General features: G+C 41.4%; 1 protein-coding gene across 1 annotated transcript in view; it reads right to left on the reverse strand.

Annotated features, from left to right (window-relative positions):
• Positions 1-55: 55 nt before the first annotated feature.
• LOC139393125 (collagen alpha-1(VII) chain-like) overlaps positions 56-22,500 on the reverse strand; it is a 109,026-nt gene continuing 86,581 nt past the window's right edge. Inside the window, exons 87-112 of the mRNA XM_071141492.1 lie at positions 21,863-21,889; positions 21,629-21,688; positions 20,322-20,447; positions 19,604-19,675; positions 19,482-19,517; positions 19,320-19,379; positions 17,868-17,912; positions 17,545-17,580; positions 16,901-16,936; positions 16,760-16,816; positions 16,477-16,548; positions 16,223-16,294; positions 16,084-16,119; positions 15,875-15,955; positions 15,711-15,764; positions 15,563-15,616; positions 15,271-15,333; positions 14,940-15,002; positions 14,672-14,788; positions 6,416-6,493; positions 6,224-6,277; positions 6,050-6,098; positions 5,351-5,581; positions 3,985-4,065; positions 3,016-3,201; positions 56-448 (exon numbers count right to left, since the gene is read on the reverse strand). Coding sequence (XP_070997593.1) covers positions 429-448; positions 3,016-3,201; positions 3,985-4,065; positions 5,351-5,581; positions 6,050-6,098; positions 6,224-6,277; positions 6,416-6,493; positions 14,672-14,788; positions 14,940-15,002; positions 15,271-15,333; positions 15,563-15,616; positions 15,711-15,764; positions 15,875-15,955; positions 16,084-16,119; positions 16,223-16,294; positions 16,477-16,548; positions 16,760-16,816; positions 16,901-16,936; positions 17,545-17,580; positions 17,868-17,912; positions 19,320-19,379; positions 19,482-19,517; positions 19,604-19,675; positions 20,322-20,447; positions 21,629-21,688; positions 21,863-21,889 — 1,866 coding nt within the window. The 3' untranslated portion in view covers positions 56-428. The remainder of the gene's footprint in view (positions 449-3,015; positions 3,202-3,984; positions 4,066-5,350; positions 5,582-6,049; positions 6,099-6,223; positions 6,278-6,415; positions 6,494-14,671; positions 14,789-14,939; positions 15,003-15,270; positions 15,334-15,562; positions 15,617-15,710; positions 15,765-15,874; positions 15,956-16,083; positions 16,120-16,222; positions 16,295-16,476; positions 16,549-16,759; positions 16,817-16,900; positions 16,937-17,544; positions 17,581-17,867; positions 17,913-19,319; positions 19,380-19,481; positions 19,518-19,603; positions 19,676-20,321; positions 20,448-21,628; positions 21,689-21,862; positions 21,890-22,500) is intronic.

The following is a 22,500-nucleotide window of genomic DNA, read 5'->3' on the forward strand; positions in this document are numbered from 1 at the left end:
GCTACCTTTTGATTAAAACATGAAAGAACACATTCATAACATTCACATGGTGAGTCAACTGTAATTGGCATAGTCCATAGAAAATACAATAGCTGTATTAGACCTGGGTTCAAATACTTGAAAAATAATTTGAGCGTTACCTTAAAAGACTGCCTGGAGTCCCAGATGGGCAGGGTTTTGCAGTTTTGGGACTTTTCTATTGGGTAATTAAGCCAGGCAAGCTCAAACAGGCACAGATAAAGCATTTTGACTGATTTTGCAAATATATGAAACCCATGCAGCTCTGCTCTATATGGGCATTTCTCTCAAGTGTGGAAAATCATTAGTTTACTTTAAATATGAAAAAAATCCAGATCTGCACAAAAATTTGAACATTTTACACTGTGGCATTTACAAAAAAAATAATTGTCTTGATTGGTGGCTCCCTCTCACCTTCTAGGCTCAAGACCTGTGAAGAAACAATGAATGTGTTATGTAATGCAACAATAGCGTACTGCCCCTCCTTTGAGATTGCATTTGTGTGTGCCAGACTGACGTCAAATACAATTGTCAAACGGCAAGCTAAATCAAGTGCACTTCAAATAATGTGTTTGCCCATGTTTATCCCAAGATTCACAATGGCTGTCTAGATCACCTCTCTCTTTTCTAGTGCCAGCTCCGGCTAGTCTGATTGGTTCCTTCCATCTTTGACCCCTTCTATTCCTGAATACCAACCTTGGCCCTGATTGATGGTGCATTCAAGTGCTGCATTTTCTTTTAGGAAATGTACTGTTGGTAGTTGTCAACGGACATGCTAGTTGTCACAATGGACATATTTAGAACATATGTACATAACCATTAAAAAGACAAGTCCTCAACTGGCAGCTTCATTAAAACTTCTTAGGGCTGCAATCCCGTTAACGGGGTCGATATGACAACAGCCAGTGAAAGTGCAGGGCGCCAAATTCAAAACAACAGAAATCTCATAATTAAAATTCCTCAAACATACATGTATCTTATACCGTTTTAAAGGTAATCTTGTTGTTAATCCCACCACAGTGTCCGATTTCAAATAGGCTTTACAGCGAAAGCACCACAAACGATTATGTTAGGTCACCACCAACTCACAGAATAATTCAGCCATTTTTCCAGCCAAAGAGAGGAGCCACAAAAAGCACAAATAGAGATAAAATGAATCACTAACCTTTGATGATCTTCATGTTACACAATACATGTATGTTTTGTTTGATAAAGTTCATATTTATATAAAAAAATCTCAGTATACATTGGTGCGTTATGTTCAGTAGTTCCAAAAACATCCGGTGATATTGCAGAGAGCCACATCAATTTACAGAAATACTCATTATAAATGTTGTTAAATACTCCTATATTCCTATGTCTGTAGAGAAGCCATGGAACGCAGGTCGCTATCATGTGAAATGCGCATGACCAGGACCTGGCTCTCTGCCAGACCATGTACTCAAGGAGCTCCCATCCGGCTCCACAACACAGTGGAAGCCTCATTCAAGTTTCTAAAGACGGTTGACATCTAGTGGAAGCCCTAGGAAGTGCAACTTTATCCATATCCCACTGTGTATTCAATAGGGGCTGGGTTGAAAATCTACCAACCTCAGATTTTCCACTTCCTGTTTGGATTTCTTCTCAGGTTTTTGCCTGCCATATGAGTTCTGTTATACTCACAGACATCATTCAAACAGTTTTAGAAACTTCAGAGTGTTTTCTATCCAATGATAATAATAATATGCATATATTAGCAACTGGGACTGAGGAGCAGGTCGTTTACTCTGGGCACCTTTCATCCAAGCTACTCAATACTGCCCCTGCAGCCATAAGAAAATAGTACCCGCAAAACACCAGTCTCAACGTCAGCAGTGAAGAGGCGACTCTGGGATGCTGGCTTTCTAGGCAGAGTTCCTCTGTCCAGTGTCTGTGTTCTTTTGCCCTTCTTGATCTTTTATTTTTATTGGCCAGTCTGAGATATGGCTTTTTCTTTGCAACTCTGCCTAGAAGACCAGCATCCCAGAGTCGCCTCTTCACTGTTGACGTTGAGACTGGTGTTTTGCGGGTACCATTTAATGAAGCTGCGGACTTGTGAGGAGTCTGTTTCTCAAACTAGACACTTGAATGTACTTGTCCTCTTGCTCAGTTGTGCACGGGGCCTCCCACTTTTTCTATTCTGGTTAGAGCCAGTTTGGGCTGTTCTATGAAGCGAGTAGTACACAGCGTTGTACGAAATCTTCAGTTTCTTGGCAATTTCTCGCATGGAAGAGCCTTCATTTCTCAGATCAAGAATAGACTGACGAGTTTCAGAAGAAAGTGCTTTGTTTCTGGCCATTTTGAGCATGTAATCGAACTCACAAATGCTGATGCTCCAGATACTCAACTAGACTAAAGAAGGTCAGTTTTATTGCTTCTTTAATCAGAACCACAGTTTTCAGCTATGCTAACATAATTGCAAAAGGGTTTTCTAATGATCAATTAGCCTTTTAAAATGATACACTTGGATTAGCTAACACAACGTGCCATTGGAACACAGGAGTGATGGTTGCTGATAATGGGCCTCTGTACCCTTGTGTATATATTCCATTAAAAATCAGTCATTTCCATCTACAATAGTCATTTACAACATTAACAATGTCTACACTGTATTTCTGATCAATATTTCCCAAATCTCCTCTTGTCATTCCCTAGTCATCCCTAGCGGTTCCCGACCTCTCCTCTGCTTCCCAAATCTTCTGTAGTTATTCCAATAGAATAAAATATTTGCTTTATTGGTCCATTTGGACTGAAACGTCCTTATTGTTTTCTGTCACAGTACCCAACCTGCCTCTGGAGCAATTAGGGGTTATGTGCCATGCTCAAGGGCACAAAGGCGCTAGACAGGACATGGGATATTGAAGCCAGTAACCCTCCGGCTGTTGGTTCACCTCCCCCCAGATGTCCCCTGTAAACTGAGGGATTCCTCCTTGTCAACTCTAACCTGGAGACTACTACCGGCACCAAGTAGTTCCCTACCTCTCCTCTCTTTCCTACACCACCTCTGACATTCTTGTTTGGTGTCGAAGCGGTTGTGGTTGCCCTCACAACCCCCGTAGACAAACGGCCGGCACTCCCCGGAGTGGGGGTGGTAGTACCACAGCAGGACATGCTCCCAACATCCCCCCTCTGACATGGGCAGCAGGCAGGGGTCAGGGGTCAAGTCTAAAGCAAAAGTAGAGATAATATAACCTGGTCACAGATCTGTTTGTGCCAAACATGACGGTGACTGTAGGAGCTAGACAGCACAAACAGATCTGGGACCAGGCTAATCACTAAATTATAGGAGTTAAGTAACAGATAATTAAGAAAAACTTTTCTGAGGCATGTTTGACAAGAGTGAACACGTTCAAAAACACATAGAATTAGGAATATAATAATCAGTGAATTAAAATCCTTTGTGGAAACCAAAGAAATAATGTCCATTGTGCTGTGATATCAAGCGTATGAGTCATTGTTAGATCATCCATTAATTAAGTGAATAATGGTTTTTAATAGTTTTGCCTTTCAATGTGGGTTGCACATTCATTCATAAATTCTAGCGCACAACAACACACACACACTCTTATCTTTCCCATCCCGCATTGTGCCCCATACACTCCCTCCTCATTACAAACTAATATAAGAGAGAGAGGGAGAGACAGAGAGAGAGAAAAAAAATTGAGAGACAGAGAGACAAAAATGAAGAGAGAGAGAGATCGAGAGAGAGAGAAAGGGGGAGAGAGATAGAAAGATAGGGGAGGGGGGTAGAGAGAGAGAGGAAGAGAGAGAGGGGGGGAGAAAAAGAGAGAGAGAAAGAGGGAGGGAGGGATTGAAAGCAAGAGAGTGCAAGAGAACAAATACAGAATCAAAATGAGAAGAGGAGAGGAAGAAGCGGGAACAAGAGGAAGAGAAAGACGGAGAGAGAAAAGAGAGAGATGGACAGGAAAACAAGTTCCATTCATTCACCTGATGAGCGTGGCCCGACTCCTGGAACCCTTCTTCTCCTGTGCCTCAGTCCCCAATCCGCTCCCCTGTTGGCTCCAGAGTCTGAAGAGAGAAGTCATTAGCTTACAGAAAGGCAGATTCAACTATTTATTACTAAGTGGGGTCTGCTGCGTCCCACTCCTCTAATCAACACACAGGGCCCTTGATAAATGTCAACTCTATTGGCCCTGGTCAAAAGTATTACACTATACAGGGAATGGAGTGCCATTTGGAATACAGCCGTGGTCTGCAGACTCGGCACTGACCCTCTTAAGTCTGTCCGACTGACTTGGTCTGTTGTACTGACTCTCTATAGGTTCATACTGGAGGATGAACAGGGAGACATGGAGGAAAGGATGATGAAAGATGGAAATGTCTACGAATCTCCAAGTCGGATGTTTGTCTGTGACTGATACATTTTGCATGTAAAATACACTGCATTTACGGGGAGATTATGGAGTTTGTATTATATTCTTATTTAACTTTTTTTATCAGGCAAATCAGGTCTGGTGTAATGGAATCAATGTAATACTCCCAAGAGTGAAAACCCCGCCCATCTGGCACACCAGGCAAGTTCAATCAAATGCTCAGAGCATTTGAAAAGATGAAATATTTTGGAACTCAGGTCATATGCTAGATGTCACGATCCCGGGCGCCGGATTACACTTAACAATGGACACATTGACATTGACAGGGGCAATGTGAGCCTTTGATTATTTCCGATCTCTTTGGTTCAATGGAACCTGAAATAGGGATTCAAATGGGATGAGAAGCCCAGTAGCCTAGGGCTGGCTAGCCTAGGGCTGGCTAGGATAATGACCCGCGATAACACTGTGTTTTGATTGCTTTTTTTCTGCCTCTCTCTCTCTCTCTCTCTTTCCCTCTGTCTTTGTCCTCGTCTTTTTCTACTCACAGTAATAAAGCACTCAGAATGGAGAGTCTAGCTTCAGGGTTGGGGTCAACTCTGGAGGTTAGTAAAAAGATGGATAGGATATTAGATTGGTCTAAGCGAGGGTCTCACTTAGGGACAAGGGCAGTGTTTACATGAAGGAAAAAACAACAGCTTTTTATTTGTTAGTTACTCAAATAGGTGGGGGATGAACGATACGTCTCTGTGGATATTTGTCTGGAATCTCGACCCGAATAAGAACCAATCCCAAAGTTTAAATATAACTTTATTCAACATTCGTGACAGACAAGAGACGTTTAGGTTTTCTTCTGTGTAAAAAAGTGTGGCTATGCTGTACAGGAATGGAAAGCAGCATCGCATCGGGACCAGGGGCATAAATGTGGTCAGGAACTTGGACCGCCACACCAGATACGGCACAAACCTCTAACTTTGACTTACCGGTAAGGTTGTCATCACCTGGGGTCCCCTCCTCTCGCAAGTGGACGGGGGGAGGAGTGGTTGATCCTACCAGCTCCTTTACAAGTCTTTTATTGTCCTCTTCTTCCTCTCCCATCTCATCCTCAGGTAGGCTGCGAGTGAACATGGATACAGGCTCGTCCGGTTTCCTCTCAAACAACATGCTCTCAGCATCCGGGTCCTTGGACTTCACCACAAACTTCTCGTCCATCCCTGCAACAACCACAGACAGAATAGTCAGTGTTCCCTACCATTGAATAAACATGAGCCTTAAACAGGCTTTTACTGGATTCAATTGACAATTTCACACCGCCTGGAAACTAATGGAGGAAATTTTATATGATATGTTGACATAAAACGAATTCTCTACTTTAATGATGTTCACTACGGATAAGGCAACAATGCCTTTCTCCTCAAAGTTGTGGAGGTGTAAACTAAAGATGCGTTTGGCCCTGTGGTTGTAGGGCCCTATGGGTTCTGGTGGGTGGCATGATGGTTTATGAGTCTGGTGTTTGTGAATGACTCCGGTCGGTCACGGTGTCCCCTCTCTCAACGGGCCATTCCACAGAGAGGGCACACCAGATGGCAGAACACACAGGGGTGCCATGCCGCAGCAGTGGGAGTTTTGGAATGTAGAACCGACACACATGCACACACACAGCTAAACACAGAAACACTCACCGCACTGGTTCACAACCTCTTGGTTGACCAGATCCTTCACCTCCTCGGCCTGAAAACAGAGAGAGCAGAGTGCTGCTTAGACCTTGTCTTCAACCAAGCTGTCTGTCAATACAAATATGTCTTAGGCCAGGCAAGTGTGAAACGTGTGTGTGGGAATAAGTAAGATGTATTTACAGAGAGTCCGGGTTCCCCTTTCTGTCCCTTTAGTCCCTCGTTTCCCAGCTCTCCCTGGAAAAGACACAGTGATTATTATCACAGCAATTATTACTGTCACCCAGCCTAGTGACAGTAACTCCCATTAGGTATTGATACATGAACAACAACATGTGTGTGAGTGTTATGTGTCTGGTCTATGAAGTAGCTTACACTGCCTCCTCTTTGTCCCGGACTTCCAGGTGGTCCTGTCTGACAAGGCTTCCCTCTGCCTCTCCTGCCCCTCTCTCCCTGGGACAACAACACAGCAAAATGGAGAACGCTCTTACTCACACAGGTGCTGCGCGTGGTAGTGAGCCCACGCACATGTGCTCTCACAGGCACGTGCACAAACAGGCAGGCACACAGATAGACACACACAAAGATAGACACACACACATAAATAGTCACACACACACACACACACACACACACACACACACACACACACACACACACACACACACACACACACACACACACACAGGCACCACACAGGCAACACGTACTTCCCAACTACGTATTTCCTTATAACATACTTCCCTACTTGGGGCGGCAGGGTATCCTAGTGGTTATAGCGTTGGACTAGTAACCGGAAGGTTAAATCGGAAGTTCAAATCCCCGAGCTGACAAGGTACAAATCTGTCATTCAGCCCCTGAACAGGCAGTTAACCCACTGTTCCTAGGCCGTCATTGAAAATAAGAATTTGTTCTTAACTGACTTGCCTAGTTAAAGAAAGGTAAAATAAAAAACTACGTACCTCCTTATTACGTACTTCCCTACTACGTAGTTGCCTAAATAAAGCTCAACCTGATCATTAGGCTTACCTTGCCCCTCTAGTTATCCTATAAATATCAAACATGTCCAGATGTTTTGTGATAAAACGTCCCATAGGAACGTCATTACATCCTTTCCATCCCTTCTCTCCTATTAACATCAAGAGGCTGCTAATTGTGGCTGAAAGGATCATTAGCATATAGGTTTGGTTAGCGTTCCCGCCGCATCCGAAAATAGACCCATTTCTGTGTCTTAATTATGCTTCTATTCTATTCCTTCCTATGCGTTGCTATACATAGGCATGTTGTCTACTGCCTGTCTATCTACATATCTGACAGGCATTCTGCTAGGTGGACAATGTGCCTGACAGAATCAGGCTTGTTTTATCTAATCATCACAATGTGCCTGACAGAATCAGGCTGTTTTATCTAATCATCACAATGTGCCTGACAGAATCAGGCTGTTTTATCTAATCATCACAATGTGCCTGACAGAATCAGGCTTGTTTTATCTAATCATCACAATGTGCCTGACAGAATCAGGCTTGTTTTATCTAATCATCACAATGTGCCTGACAGAATCAGGCTGTTTTATCTAATCATCACAATGTGCCTGACAGAATCAGGCTTGTTTTATCTAATCATCACAATGTGCCTGACAGAATCAGGCTGTTTTATCTAATCATCACAATGTGCCTGACAGAATCAGGCTTGTTTTATCTAATCATCACAATGTGCCTGACAGAATCAGGCTTGTTTTATCTAATCATCACAATGTGCCTGACAGAATCAGGCTTGTTTTATCTAATCATCACAATGTGCCTGACAGAATCAGGCTGTTTTATCTAATCATCACAATGTGCCTGACAGAATCAGGCTTGTTTTATCTAATCATCACAATGTGCCTGACAGAATCAGGCTTGTTTTATCTAATCATCACAATGTGCCTGACAGAATCAGGCTGTTTTATCTAATCATCACAATGTGCCTGACAGAATCAGGCTTGTTTTATCTAATCATCACAATGTGCCTGACAGAATCAGGCTTGTTTTATCTAATCATCACAATGTGCCTGACAGAATCAGGCTTGTTTTATCTAATCATCACAATGTGCCTGACAGAATCAGGCTGTTTTATCTAATCATCACAATGTGCCTGACAGAATCAGGCTGTTTTATCTAATCATCACAATGTGCCTGACAGAATCAGGCTTGTTTTATCTAATCATCACAATGTGCCTGACAGAATCAGGCTTGTTTTATCTAATCATCACAATGTGCCTGACAGAATCAGGCTTGTTTTATCTAATCATCACAATGTGCCTGACAGAATCAGGCTTGTTTTATCTAATCATCACAATGTGCCTGACAGAATCAGGCTTGTTTTATCTAATCATCACAATGTGCCTGACAGAATCAGGCTGTTTTATCTAATCATCACAATGTGCCTGACAGAATCAGGCGGTTTTATCTAATCATCACAATGTGCCTGACAGAATCAGGCTTGTTTTATCTAATCATCACAATGTGCCTGACAGAATCAGGCTTGTTTTATCTAATCATCACAATGTGCCTGACAGAATCAGGCTTGTTTTATCTAATCATCACAATGTGCCTGACAGAATCAGGCTTGTTTTATCTAATCATCACAATGTGCCTGACAGAATCAGGCTTGTTTTATCTAATCATCACAATGTGCCTGACAGAATCAGGCTTGTTTTATCTAATCATCACAATGTGCCTGACAGAATCAGGCTTGTTTTATCTAATCATCACAATGTGCCTGACAGAATCAGGCTTGTTTTATCTAATCATCACAATGTGCCTGACAGAATCAGGCTGTTTTATCTAATCATCACAATGTGCCTGACAGAATCAGGCTGTTTTATCTAATCATCACAATGTGCCTGACAGAATCAGGCTTGTTTTATCTAATCATCACAATGTGCCTGACAGAATCAGGCTTGTTTTATCTAATCATCACAATGTGCCTGACAGAATCAGGCTTGTTTTATCTAATCATCACAATGTGCCTGACAGAATCAGGCTTGTTTTATCTAATCATCACAATGTGCCTGACAGAATCAGGCTTGTTTTATCTAATCATCACAATGTGCCTGACAGAATCAGGCTTGTTTTATCTAATCATCACAATGTGCCTGACAGAATCAGGCTTGTTTTATCTAATCATCACAATGTGCCTGACAGAATCAGGCTTGTTTTATCTAATCATCACAATGTGCCTGACAGAATCAGGCTTGTTTTATCTAATCATCACAATGTGCCTGACAGAATCAGGCTGTTTTATCTAATCATCACAATGTGCCTGACAGAATCAGGCTGTTTTATCTAATCATCACAATGTGCCTGACAGAATCAGGCTGTTTTATCTAATCATCACAATGTGCCTGACAGAATCAGGCTGTTTTATCTAATCATCACAATGTGCCTGACAGAATCAGGCTGTTTTATCTAATCATCACAATGTGCCTGACAGAATCAGGCTGTTTTATCTAATCATCACAATGTGCCTGACAGAATCAGGCTTGTTTTATCTAATCATCACAATGTGCCTGACAGAATCAGGCTGTTTTATCTAATCATCACAATGTGCCTGACAGAATCAGGCTTGTTTTATCTAATCATCACAATGTGCCTGACAGAATCAGGCTTGTTTTATCTAATCATCACAATGTGCCTGACAGAATCAGGCTTGTTTTATCTAATCATCACAATGTGCCTGACAGAATCAGGCTTGTTTTATCTAATCATCACAATGTGCCTGACAGAATCAGGCTTGTTTTATCTAATCATCACAATGTGCCTGACAGAATCAGGCTTGTTTTATCTAATCATCACAATGTGCCTGACAGAATCAGGCTTGTTTTATCTAATCATCACAATGTGCCTGACAGAATCAGGCTTGTTTTATCTAATCATCACAATGTGCCTGACAGAATCAGGCTGTTTTATCTAATCATCACAATGTGCCTGACAGAATCAGGCTTGTTTTATCTAATCATCACAATGTGCCTGACAGAATCAGGCTTGTTTTATCTAATCATCACAATGTGCCTGACAGAATCAGGCTTGTTTTATCTAATCATCACAATGTGCCTGACAGAATCAGGCTTGTTTTATCTAATCATCACAATGTGCCTGACAGAATCAGGCTTGTTTTATCTAATCATCACAATGTGCCTGACAGAATCAGGCTTGTTTTATCTAATCATCACAATGTGCCTGACAGAATCAGGCTTGTTTTATCTAATCATCACAATGTGCCTGACAGAATCAGGCTGTTTTATCTAATCATCACAATGTGCCTGACAGAATCAGGCTTGTTTTATCTAATCATCACAATGTGCCTGACAGAATCAGGCTGTTTTATCTAATCATCACAATGTGCCTGACAGAATCAGGCTTGTTTTATCTAATCATCACAATGTGCCTGACAGAATCAGGCTGTTTTATCTAATCATCACAATGTGCCTGACAGAATCAGGCTGTTTTATCTAATCATCACAATGTGCCTGACAGAATCAGGCTTGTTTTATCTAATCATCACAATGTGCCTGACAGAATCAGGCTTGTTTTATCTAATCATCACAATGTGCCTGACAGAATCAGGCTTGTTTTATCTAATCATCACAATGTGCCTGACAGAATCAGGCTTGTTTTATCTAATCATCACAATGTGCCTGACAGAATCAGGCTTGTTTTATCTAATCATCACAATGTGCCTGACAGAATCAGGCTTGTTTTATCTAATCATCACAATGTGCCTGACAGAATCAGGCTTGTTTTATCTAATCATCACAATGTGCCTGACAGAATCAGGCTTGTTTTATCTAATCATCACAATGTGCCTGACAGAATCAGGCTTGTTTTATCTAATCATCACAATGTGCCTGACAGAATCAGGCTTGTTTTATCTAATCATCACAATGTGCCTGACAGAATCAGGCTTGTTTTATCTAATCATCACAATGTGCCTGACAGAATCAGGCTTGTTTTATCTAATCATCACAATGTGCCTGACAGAATCAGGCTTGTTTTATCTAATCATCACAATGTGCCTGACAGAATCAGGCTTGTTTTATCTAATCATCACAATGTGCCTGACAGAATCAGGCTTGTTTTATCTAATCATCACAATGTGCCTGACAGAATCAGGCTTGTTTTATCTAATCATCACAATGTGCCTGACAGAATCAGGCTTGTTTTATCTAATCATCACAATGTGCCTGACAGAATCAGGCTTGTTTTATCTAATCATCACAATGTGCCTGACAGAATCAGGCTGTTTTATCTAATCATCACAATGTGCCTGACAGAATCAGGCTGTTTTATCTAATCATCACAATGTGCCTGACAGAATCAGGCTTGTTTTATCTAATCATCACAATGTGCCTGACAGAATCAGGCTTGTTTTATCTAATCATCACAATGTGCCTGACAGAATCAGGCTGTTTTATCTAATCATCACAATGTGCCTGACAGAATCAGGCTTGTTTTATCTAATCATCACAATGTGCCTGACAGAATCAGGCTGTTTTATCTAATCATCACAATGTGCCTGACAGAATCAGGCTTGTTTTATCTAATCATCACAATGTGCCTGACAGAATCAGGCTTGTTTTATCTAATCATCACAATGTGCCTGACAGAATCAGGCTTGTTTTATCTAATCATCACAATGTGCCTGACAGAATCAGGCTGTTTTATCTAATCATCACAATGTGCCTGACAGAATCAGGCTTGTTTTATCTAATCATCACAATGTGCCTGACAGAATCAGGCTTGTTTTATCTAATCATCACAATGTGCCTGACAGAATCAGGCTTGTTTTATCTAATCATCACAATGTGCCTGACAGAATCAGGCTTGTTTTATCTAATCATCACAATGTGCCTGACAGAATCAGGCTTGTTTTATCTAATCATCACAATGTGCCTGACAGAATCAGGCTTGTTTTATCTAATCATCACAATGTGCCTGACAGAATCAGGCTTGTTTTATCTAATCATCACAATGTGCCTGACAGAATCAGGCTTGTTTTATCTAATCATCACAATGTGCCTGACAGAATCAGGCTGTTTTATCTAATCATCACAATGTGCCTGACAGAATCAGGCTTGTTTTATCTAATCATCACAATGTGCCTGACAGAATCAGGCTGTTTTATCTAATCATCACAATGTGCCTGACAGAATCAGGCTTGTTTTATCTAATCATCACAATGTGCCTGACAGAATCAGGCTTGTTTTATCTAATCATCACAATGTGCCTGACAGAATCAGGCTTGTTTTATCTAATCATCACAATGTGCCTGACAGAATCAGGCTTGTTTTATCTAATCATCACAATGTGCCTGACAGAATCAGGCTTGTTTTATCTAATCATCACAATGTGCCTGACAGAATCAGGCTTGTTTTATCTAATCATCACAATGTGCCTGACAGAATCAGGCTGTTTTATCTAATCATCACAATGTGCCTGACAGAATCAGGCTTGTTTTATCTAATCATCACAATGTGCCTGACAGAATCAGGCTTGTTTTATCTAATCATCACAATGTGCCTGACAGAATCAGGCTTGTTTTATCTAATCATCACAATGTGCCTGACAGAATCAGGCTTGTTTTATCTAATCATCACAATGTGCCTGACAGAATCAGGCTTGTTTTATCTAATCATCACAATGTGCCTGACAGAATCAGGCTTGTTTTATCTAATCATCACAATGTGCCTGACAGAATCAGGCTTGTTTTATCTAATCATCACAATGTGCCTGACAGAATCAGGCTTGTTTTATCTAATCATCACAATGTGCCTGACAGAATCAGGCTGTTTTATCTAATCATCACAATGTGCCTGACAGAATCAGGCTTGTTTTATCTAATCATCACAATGTGCCTGACAGAATCAGGCTGTTTTATCTAATCATCACAATGTGCCTGACAGAATCAGGCTTGTTTTATCTAATCATCACAATGTGCCTGACAGAATCAGGCTTGTTTTATCTAATCATCACAATGTGCCTGACAGAATCAGGCTTGTTTTATCTAATCATCACAATGTGCCTGACAGAATCAGGCTTGTTTTATCTAATCATCACAATGTGCCTGACAGAATCAGGCTTGTTTTATCTAATCATCACAATGTGCCTGACAGAATCAGGCTTGTTTTATCTAATCATCACAATGTGCCTGACAGAATCAGGCTTGTTTTATCTAATCATCACAATGTGCCTGACAGAATCAGGCTGTTTTATCTAATCATCACAATGTGCCTGACAGAATCAGGCTTGTTTTATCTAATCATCACAATGTGCCTGACAGAATCAGGCTTGTTTTATCTAATCATCACAATGTGCCTGACAGAATCAGGCTTGTTTTATCTAATCATCACAATGTGCCTGACAGAATCAGGCTTGTTTTATCTAATCATCACAATGTGCCTGACAGAATCAGGCTTGTTTTATCTAATCATCACAATGTGCCTGACAGAATCAGGCTTGTTTTATCTAATCATCACAATGTGCCTGACAGAATCAGGCTGTTTTATCTAATCATCACAATGTGCCTGACAGAATCAGGCTTGTTTTATCTAATCATCACAATGTGCCTGACAGAATCAGGCTTGTTTTATCTAATCATCACAATGTGCCTGACAGAATCAGGCTTGTTTTATCTAATCATCACAATGTGCCTGACAGAATCAGGCTTGTTTTATCTAATCATCACAATGTGCCTGACAGAATCAGGCTTGTTTTATCTAATCATCACAATGTGCCTGACAGAATCAGGCTTGTTTTATCTAATCATCACAATGTGCCTGACAGAATCAGGCTGTTTTATCTAATCATCACAATGTGCCTGACAGAATCAGGCTGTTTTATCTAATCATCACAATGTGCCTGACAGAATCAGGCTTGTTTTATCTAATCATCACAATGTGCCTGACAGAATCAGGCTTGTTTTATCTAATCATCACAATGTGCCTGACAGAATCAGGCTTGTTTTATCTAATCATCACAATGTGCCTGACAGAATCAGGCTTGTTTTATCTAATCATCACAATGTGCCTGACAGAATCAGGCTTGTTTTATCTAATCATCACAATGTGCCTGACAGAATCAGGCTGTTTTATCTAATCATCACAATGTGCCTGACAGAATCAGGCTTGTTTTATCTAATCATCACAATGTGCCTGACAGAATCAGGCTTGTTTTATCTAATCATCACAATGTGTGGTTCTTTTTTTATTTTTGTGAAAAGTGGATTTTTTAAGGTGCACTCTGACTGGGTTAAACTATGTTTTGGGGTTGGTGGGCTGTGGTTGGAAAGAAAGAAAGAAAGAAAGAAAGAAAGAAAGAAAGAAAGACAGAAAGACAGAAAGACAGAAAGAAAGAAAGAAAGACAGAAAGACAGAAAGAAAGACACAGACAGAAAGAAAGAAGCTTGAAAACCCCATTTGAAATGAGATTTTTGCCTAAAGTTGAGTTATTTTAGTTAGTTTTGCTGGCAAAGATGATAGTTTCAGTATAGTTTTTCAAATGTTTTTTGTTTTTATTTCAATTTACTATAAAGCTTTTCAAATTTTTCAGTTTTCAGTATAATAACCTTGACTGGAGGGCAACCTCAATCTACCTTGATTCCTGTCTCTCCCTTGGACCCATTACGTCCTGGTCGCCCCTCCGCTCCATCACTGCCTGGTGTCCCTGCTGACCCCTTAAACCCAGGGAACCCTGGGAAACCAGTGGCACCCTGCACAAGACAGGGACAACATGAATGGTGCATGATGGAAGAAAAACATAACGCTTCAACAACTACATGAATATTTCCACATTCCTCTGTAGTACATAGACTATTAATAGTCATCATTTCAATAGTGTTTTTACATGTGATTTGAACCAACCTTCTCTCCTTTTAGTCCTGGTGCTCCCTCTACTCCATTGATACCCCCGTCCCCTTTTTCACCCTACACATCACAATCAACACTTTTCAGAAGATTAGTGACAATGATTTTGATTTGTGTCTATAAATAATAAATAAATAATTAGGCGGGTGCTTATATTTGTCCTACTTCACAAGTGTGTATTATACGTGTGAAATGGAAATGTATTTTCTTGCATATCCCAACCCCATGAGGCACCCTCGGAGAGTGGTGTGTGTGTGTGTGTGTGTGTGTGTGTGTGTGTGTGTGTGTGTGTGTGTGTGTGTGTGTGTGTGTGTGTGTGTGTGTCTACCTTCCGTCCTGTGAGTCCATTGAGCCCTGGATGTCCTGGGGTTCCAGGAATACCCATCTCTCCCTGTGTCAAACAACGATGAAATACTTACATTTTCACTGAAACTGTGTCTGAAACTGTGCAACCATTGACCATAGTCTGACAGTGGCCTACTAGATCAGACAATTGAACCGTATGCTAAATTGTATGCAGCGTGTGGCAGCTAGTTGGCACTACTGTAAACCTTTACTTTTGCAGGTCAGTGGTACTGACGATACTTCCATTGTATTGAATCCCACAGCAGGCAACTCACCTTTTCTCCATCTAGCCCAGTGCTTCCTATGCGTCCAGGTAGGCCTCGGAATCCCTGTGCAACAACCACAACCGACACCAAGAGTTACCTTTGATCATTGCATTACCATCTCATTAACATGCCTAATGCATTAGGATCAAGCCCTGACCTTCACACCTGTCTGCCCAGTATCCCCTGGTAAGCCAGGTTCACCTCTGTCACCCTAGGAATAGAATACCAGAACGGAAAAAAATTACTGTATAATGAATCACAGATGACAGGTTCTATTTGTCTAGACTCTAAATTCTATGCTCTATGCCACACTCTCCTCACCTGATCTCCCTTCTGTCCCTGGAGTCCCATGTCTCCTTTGGCTCCTGTGGCTCCGTCCAATCCATCGTCCCCGTTACGACCCTGTGACAACAACAAGCCAATCAACAAAGCCTGTTTTTGACCTCATACCAAGCCACCATAGTATATATACAGTTATACAGATACTGTTTATATATTAAACTGTTAAAGTGTGTTAGATAAATACCCACCACTTCTCCATTGACTCCAGGCTCACCAGTATCTCCCTGGAGGCACAGAACAACAGTGAGCATACACATAGCAGCATAGATCTGATAACAGTGGTTCCATGTAGCCTGTAGATAGATACATGCTGTATTTCCTGCTGACCTTTTGGCCCACTGATCCACGGACCCCAAACAGCCCCATGGCTCCTTTGGCCCCTGCCTCTCCTTTGAGGCCCTTCAGATGGGGAACAAACAAAAAGCTGAATGTGAGAACACTATGTTCTTTGGCTGCCATGTTTTGGAAAATGTATTTTCTCTTTCTGTTGTTGTTTGTCTCTCTTTCATTACATCTTTTAACAATCTTTCTTTTTCTCTTTTTCCACATAAAATGTTCTGTCATCAAGCATTAGGAAGCACCTTGAACCCCGGGGGCCCATCCTCGCCCTTCTCTCCTTTATCTCCATCGAAACCTGGGGAGCCTCGCTCTCCCTAAAACAAACAACCAAACAAACAAAAACAGATAAACAGCGTCTTAAAAGGGAAAACACACAAAGTGAAAATGCAAAATCTGTCTCTCTAAAATAACATTTGTTTAATGAGAATTGCTCTGGAAATAAAACTAGAATTCAAAATACATTGTGGGGGACTTGTTTTAGGGGACTTGTTTTAGGGGACTTGTTTTAGGGGACTTGTTTCTCACCCCTTCTCCTTTTAAGCCCTTGTAGCCTCTCGGTCCCTGGATTTGGAGGGGGCTTCCCTAAACATAAAGAACGTACATCATATGTGAATTAATCATATACAAAATACTGTTTGTGTAGTACTTATGTCATGTTTGGCTTACCCTTTCTCCTTGTATTCCTGCTAAACCTCTGTCGCCCTGTGAAAATATGTTTTATGAAAGGAATCAATGGCTTATAACATTCATACAATAATTGATTGATTGATTGATTGACAATATTTGTATTTTAGTGTCATACACCAAATGGTGCCCGGCCTGTATGGGCTTATGAGACACTATTCATTTGTAGTCTGTGTGTAGAAAACACAAACTATATACCATATGGCTGTATCAGGTAGTTACATAAAAACATTGACTCTTAATTTTCATTGTCCACATCCCTATATACATAACAAAATGGACTGAAGTTAATTGAAATAGACTGGCCACATGGTGAGCGTTGAAACATGTTTCAAAAAGAAGGTTCTATAGAGGGTTTGAAGAGACAGAAGTGACTAGAGTGATGACACTTCAATAGAACGAGCAGAGAATTTGACTGAACGCTGAAACACCGGGCTGTCAAAACCATCTTTAAAACGGTCTCTGAAGTAAAAATATCTAGAGTATCTGGAGAACCTGAGTGGACGTATGAGGGGATGAAAATCTAAAATATCAAAGTATTTAGTAAGACCCACTCAATCGCATACATTTGTAAAATATAGTCCACCAAAATGATCATGTCATCAGAGAAGTAACCGTCAACCTACCTTTGCTCCTTTGCTGCCCGGGAAGCCCTTTGGACCCTAAGTAAAAGAGGTCAAAGGTAAAGGTAGCTATGAAACAAATGTCCGTAACTGCATGACTGTACCAGAGGAGGCTGGTGGGAGGAGCTATAGGAGAACAGGATCATTGTAATGTCTGGAATGGAATCAATGGAACAGTATCAAACACATCAAACACATGGAAACCACGTTGGACTGCGTTACATTTATTCCATTCCAGACATGACAATGAGCACGTCCTTCTATATCTCCTCCCACCAGCCTCCTCTGGACTGTCCATGTCATGAAAGGTGATGATGTCAACTCACAGTATGTCCTGGGGCTCCTAAGACTCCTGCAATGCCCTTTTCACCCTGTCACAAACAAAACACATCACAAATATTACACTGAACAAAAAAAAAGATAATGCTAAAATGCTAAATGCATGCTAAAATGTCAAAGATTTTACTGAGTTACACTTCATATGAGGTCAATTGGTATCAGTCAATTTAAATCAATTCATTAGGCCCTAATCTATGGATTTCACATGACCGGGAATACAGATATGTATCTGTTGGTCACAGATACATTTAAAAAACTAATAAGTAGGAGTGTGTATCACAAAACCAGTCAGTATCTGGTGTGACCATTTGCCTCATACAGCGCAACACATCTCCTTCGCATAGAGTTGATCAGGCTGCTGATTGTGGCCTGTAAAATGTTGTCCCGCTTTTCAATGGCTTTGCGAAGTTGCTGGATGTTGGTGGGAACTGGAACACGCTGTCGTACACATTTATCCAGAGCATCCCAAACATGCTCAATGGGTGACATGTCTGGTGAGTATGCAGGCCATGGAAGAACTGGGACATTTTCAGCTTCTAGGAATTGTGTACAGATCCATGCAACATGGGGCTGTGCATTATCATGCTGAAACATAAGGTGATGGTGACGGATGAATGGCACGACAATGGGCCTCGGCATCTCATCAGGGTATCTCTGTGCATTCAAATTGCTATAGATAAAATGTCTGCCCATACCATAACATACCATAACCCCACTGCCACCATGGGGCACCCTGTTCACAACGCCATACAGGTGGTCTGCGGTTGTGAGGCCGGTTGGGCGTACTGACAAATTCTCTAAAACGATGTTGGAGGTGGCTTATGGTAGAGAAATGTTATTATCTGGCAACAGCTCTTGTGGACAATCCTACAGTCAGCATGCCAATTGCACACTCCTCAAAACCTGAGTCATCTGTGGCATTGTGTGTGACAAAACCGCACATTTTAGAGTGGCCTTTTACTGTCCCAGCACAAGGTGCACCTGTGTAATGATAATGTTTAATCAGCTTCTTGATATGCTACACCTGTCAGGTGGATGGATTATCTTGGCAAAGGATAAATGCTGACTAACAGGGATGTAAACAAATTTGTGCACCAAATTTGAGAGAAAAAAAATCATTTCTGGGATCTTTTATTTCAGCTCATGAAACATGGGACCAACACTTTACATGCTCTTTTTATATTTATGTTCAGTGTAAATGTGTGCATATTATGCCATCCTGTTGTGACGAGCAGCTTTTCCATATTTTACAATGCTGCCTAGGATCTCTCTCTGAGGTTAAGTCCATCTCTCTGCGATCATTAAGTCCATCTCTCTGAGGTAATTAAGTCCATCTCTCTGAGGTAATTAAGTCCATCTCTCTGAGGTAATTAAGTCCATCTCTCTGAGGTAATTAAGTCCATCTCTCTGAGGTAATTAAGTCCATTGTTCCGTCTCACCCTGCGACCTGTGATCCCGACCACACCCCTGGCCCCTGGTTCCCCTGGGATACTGTCGCCCTGTTGGGAACAACACGAAGTGAGTGCTAATGTTATTATCTCCTCATATACCACATGACAATGACAACAACAACACCACCACCAAACATGCTATTGTCTTACCTTTTCTCCTTTCGTCCCAGGTAGACCAGGTGGACCCTTTGGGAAACAGAAAGCATCCATTATGTTACATGATAACCATAGGAAGGCAAACAATGACTAGGGCAAGTTATATTTCACCATACCTCTATTCCTGGTGTCCCTTTAGCTCCTGGAGTCCCAGGTGATCCATTCTTACCCCTTCTACCCCTGTCTCCCTACAGATGAACAAAAACAGTACACATCATACTTTATCACAATTATCTTCCTACTTAGTAGGCAGAATTTTTGCTCTTTGAAAACATTTATCTTTGTTCTGGGTTTCTGGCTATTGGTGAATTTGATATAAATTTGTCTGCAACATTTTTTGGACTACGTGATCTGACCAGGAAATAGACTAAAACTACAAGGCCAGGAGTTTCTTAAAACTACAGTACAAGGTGTTGGGTTTATTAAAAGTACAGTATAAGGTGTTGGGTTTATTAAAACTACAGTACAAGGTGTTGGGTTTATTAAAAGTACAGTACAAGGTGTTGGGTTTATTAAAACTACAGTACACGGTGTTGAGTTACTTATAGATACAGTACAAGGTGTAGGGTTTATTAAAACTACAGTACAAGTTGTTGGGTTTATTAAAACTACAGTATAAGGTGTTGGGTTTCTTAAAACTACAGTATAAGGTGTTGGGTTTATTAAAACTACAGTACAAGGTGTTGGGTTTATTAAAAGTACAGTACAAGGTGTTGGGTTTCTTAAAACTACAGTACAAGGTGTTGGGTTTCTTATAACTAGAGTACAAAGCCTTCCAGTAATCAGGACAAACTCCTTGCCCCAGGTTGAAGGGATGGTCGGGGAGCTCCTCACCTCTCTCCCCGCCTCTCCTGGGTCTCCTGGTTGGCCCCTCAAGCCCTGAGAACCTGAAATACCGGGATTACCACGGATACCCTGGATACCCTGAGCACCAGAAGGCCCCAGTTCACCAGGCTCACCCTGACAGAGGGAGAAGGACAGACATGCAGACACATATAGAAAGAGAGAATGAGACAGAGATAGAGAGAGACAGGCAGGCAGACACAGACAGAAAGAGAGAATGAGACAGAGATAGAGACAGAGATAGAGACAGATAGGCAGACACAGACAGAAAGAGAGAATGAGACAGAGATAGAGAGATAGGCAGACAGACAGAAAGAGAGAATGAGACAGAGAGAGAGAGACAGACAGGCAGACAGACAGAAAGAGAGAATGAGACAGAGGGAGAGAGACAGACAGGCAGACACAGACAGAAAGAGAGAATGAGACAGATAGAGAGAGAGACAGATAGGCAGACAGACAGAAAGAGAGAATGAGACAGAGATAGAGAGAGACAGATAGGCAGACAGACAGACAGAAAGAGAGAATGAGACAGACAGGCAGACACAGACAGAAAGAGAGAATGAGACAGAGATAGAGAGAGACAGACAGGCAGACACAGACAGAAAGAGAGAATAATACAGAGATAGAGAGAGACAGATAGGCAGACAGACAGAAAGAGAGAATGAGACAGAGATAGAGAGAGACAGACAGGCAGACACAGACAGAAAGAGAGAATGAGACAGAGAGAGACAGATAGGCAGACACAGACAGAAAGAGAGAATGAGACAGAGAAAGAGAGAGACAGATAGGCAGACAGACAGAAAGAGAGAATGAGACAGAGATAGAGAGAGACAGATAGGCAGACAGACAGGAGATAATGAGACAGAGATAGAGAGAGAGACAGACAGACAGACAGGAGAGAAAGAGAGTCAGGGGGACAAAGGTAGAAAGGTATTGTCATTTTTTTGCATTGCTCTAATTACTACACTGATATAACTACAATGATAATTCCCTTGCAGTTATTAATTCCATATGTTCTACTGTTTTTGCTTTGTAAATGGAAGTTAACAACAATTGATAAACAAATAGAAAAAGAAAGAGACAATCCCAGAGAGAGGGGGATAGCTAATAGGAGACAGATAAGGACCGTGTTGGTATTTCTCCAGCAGCTACTGAAGTTCAGTGTTTCCTCTCGGCTATTGTATCTCCATAGCAACAATCAGGCCCTCAGGTGACAAAATTGTCAATTGAAGCCAGTTAAAGCTAAATAGATTTAGACCAAGTAGAAGGCAGAGCTAAGTGATGGTGTGGGAGTCTACCTTAGTTCCAGGTGGACCAGCCTGTCCCACAGGACCTCTGTGGCCAATACCTGGCTCACCCTAAAAACACAACAATGTCAATAGGATACGTTTAATTTGCTAATATACAGTACAGTGTGCAGGAGTCATTCTAGTTAGATATTTCAATAAATAAGAATAGTTCAATGTTCAAAACATGAATGACCTTGGTTCGGGCTTTGCTCCATCACATGACTGAATTGGAAAAGCATTTACCTTGTGTCCCTTTTCACCAAGTTCCCCCTGGAAGAACGAAGAGAATTGTCGACAAATCAGTGACAAAGTGATTGTTATTCAAGTTCATTCTCTCCATATGTCTCTGTCTGCGTCTCGTGCACCAAAATAGTACCATCACATTCAGACAGCCGGAGAGAAAAAAAAGTCCATAGAGTTTTTCAGGGATATGTTTTGTATCGATGCCGCCAGCTAACAGACGGAATTATTAATACCACATGATTAATCCACTGTGTCATGATGGGATCAGAAATAGAACTCTGGGGACATCAAAGACCAACATTCTGAGCTCCGCTGGTTTGACTGACAGGAGAGCAGAGAGACATGGACAAACTCATAGGGGAAGATGTGGGTAGGTAAATAGGTGTGTGTGTGTGTGTGTGTGTGTGTGTGTGTGTGTGTGTGTGTGTGTGTGTGTGAGACACTGATAATGAGATGTGGGTAGGAGGGGAGCGAGGATACGTTTGATGTTGTGACCTGGTGACATTGACACTGTGTACGGGTGTAAGGACAGATTGGGTTGACATTACATTAAGGTACCCTTTATTAAAGGTGTGCCTTCATTTCTAAGAGAGCTATAGACTATAAAGCACGTAGTTCTCGTCATGTTGGTGGTGTGA

This window comes from Oncorhynchus clarkii, chromosome 33, assembly GCF_045791955.1.
Source record: "Oncorhynchus clarkii lewisi isolate Uvic-CL-2024 chromosome 33, UVic_Ocla_1.0, whole genome shotgun sequence".
In the NCBI taxonomy this organism is placed as follows: Eukaryota; Metazoa; Chordata; class Actinopteri; order Salmoniformes; family Salmonidae; genus Oncorhynchus; species Oncorhynchus clarkii.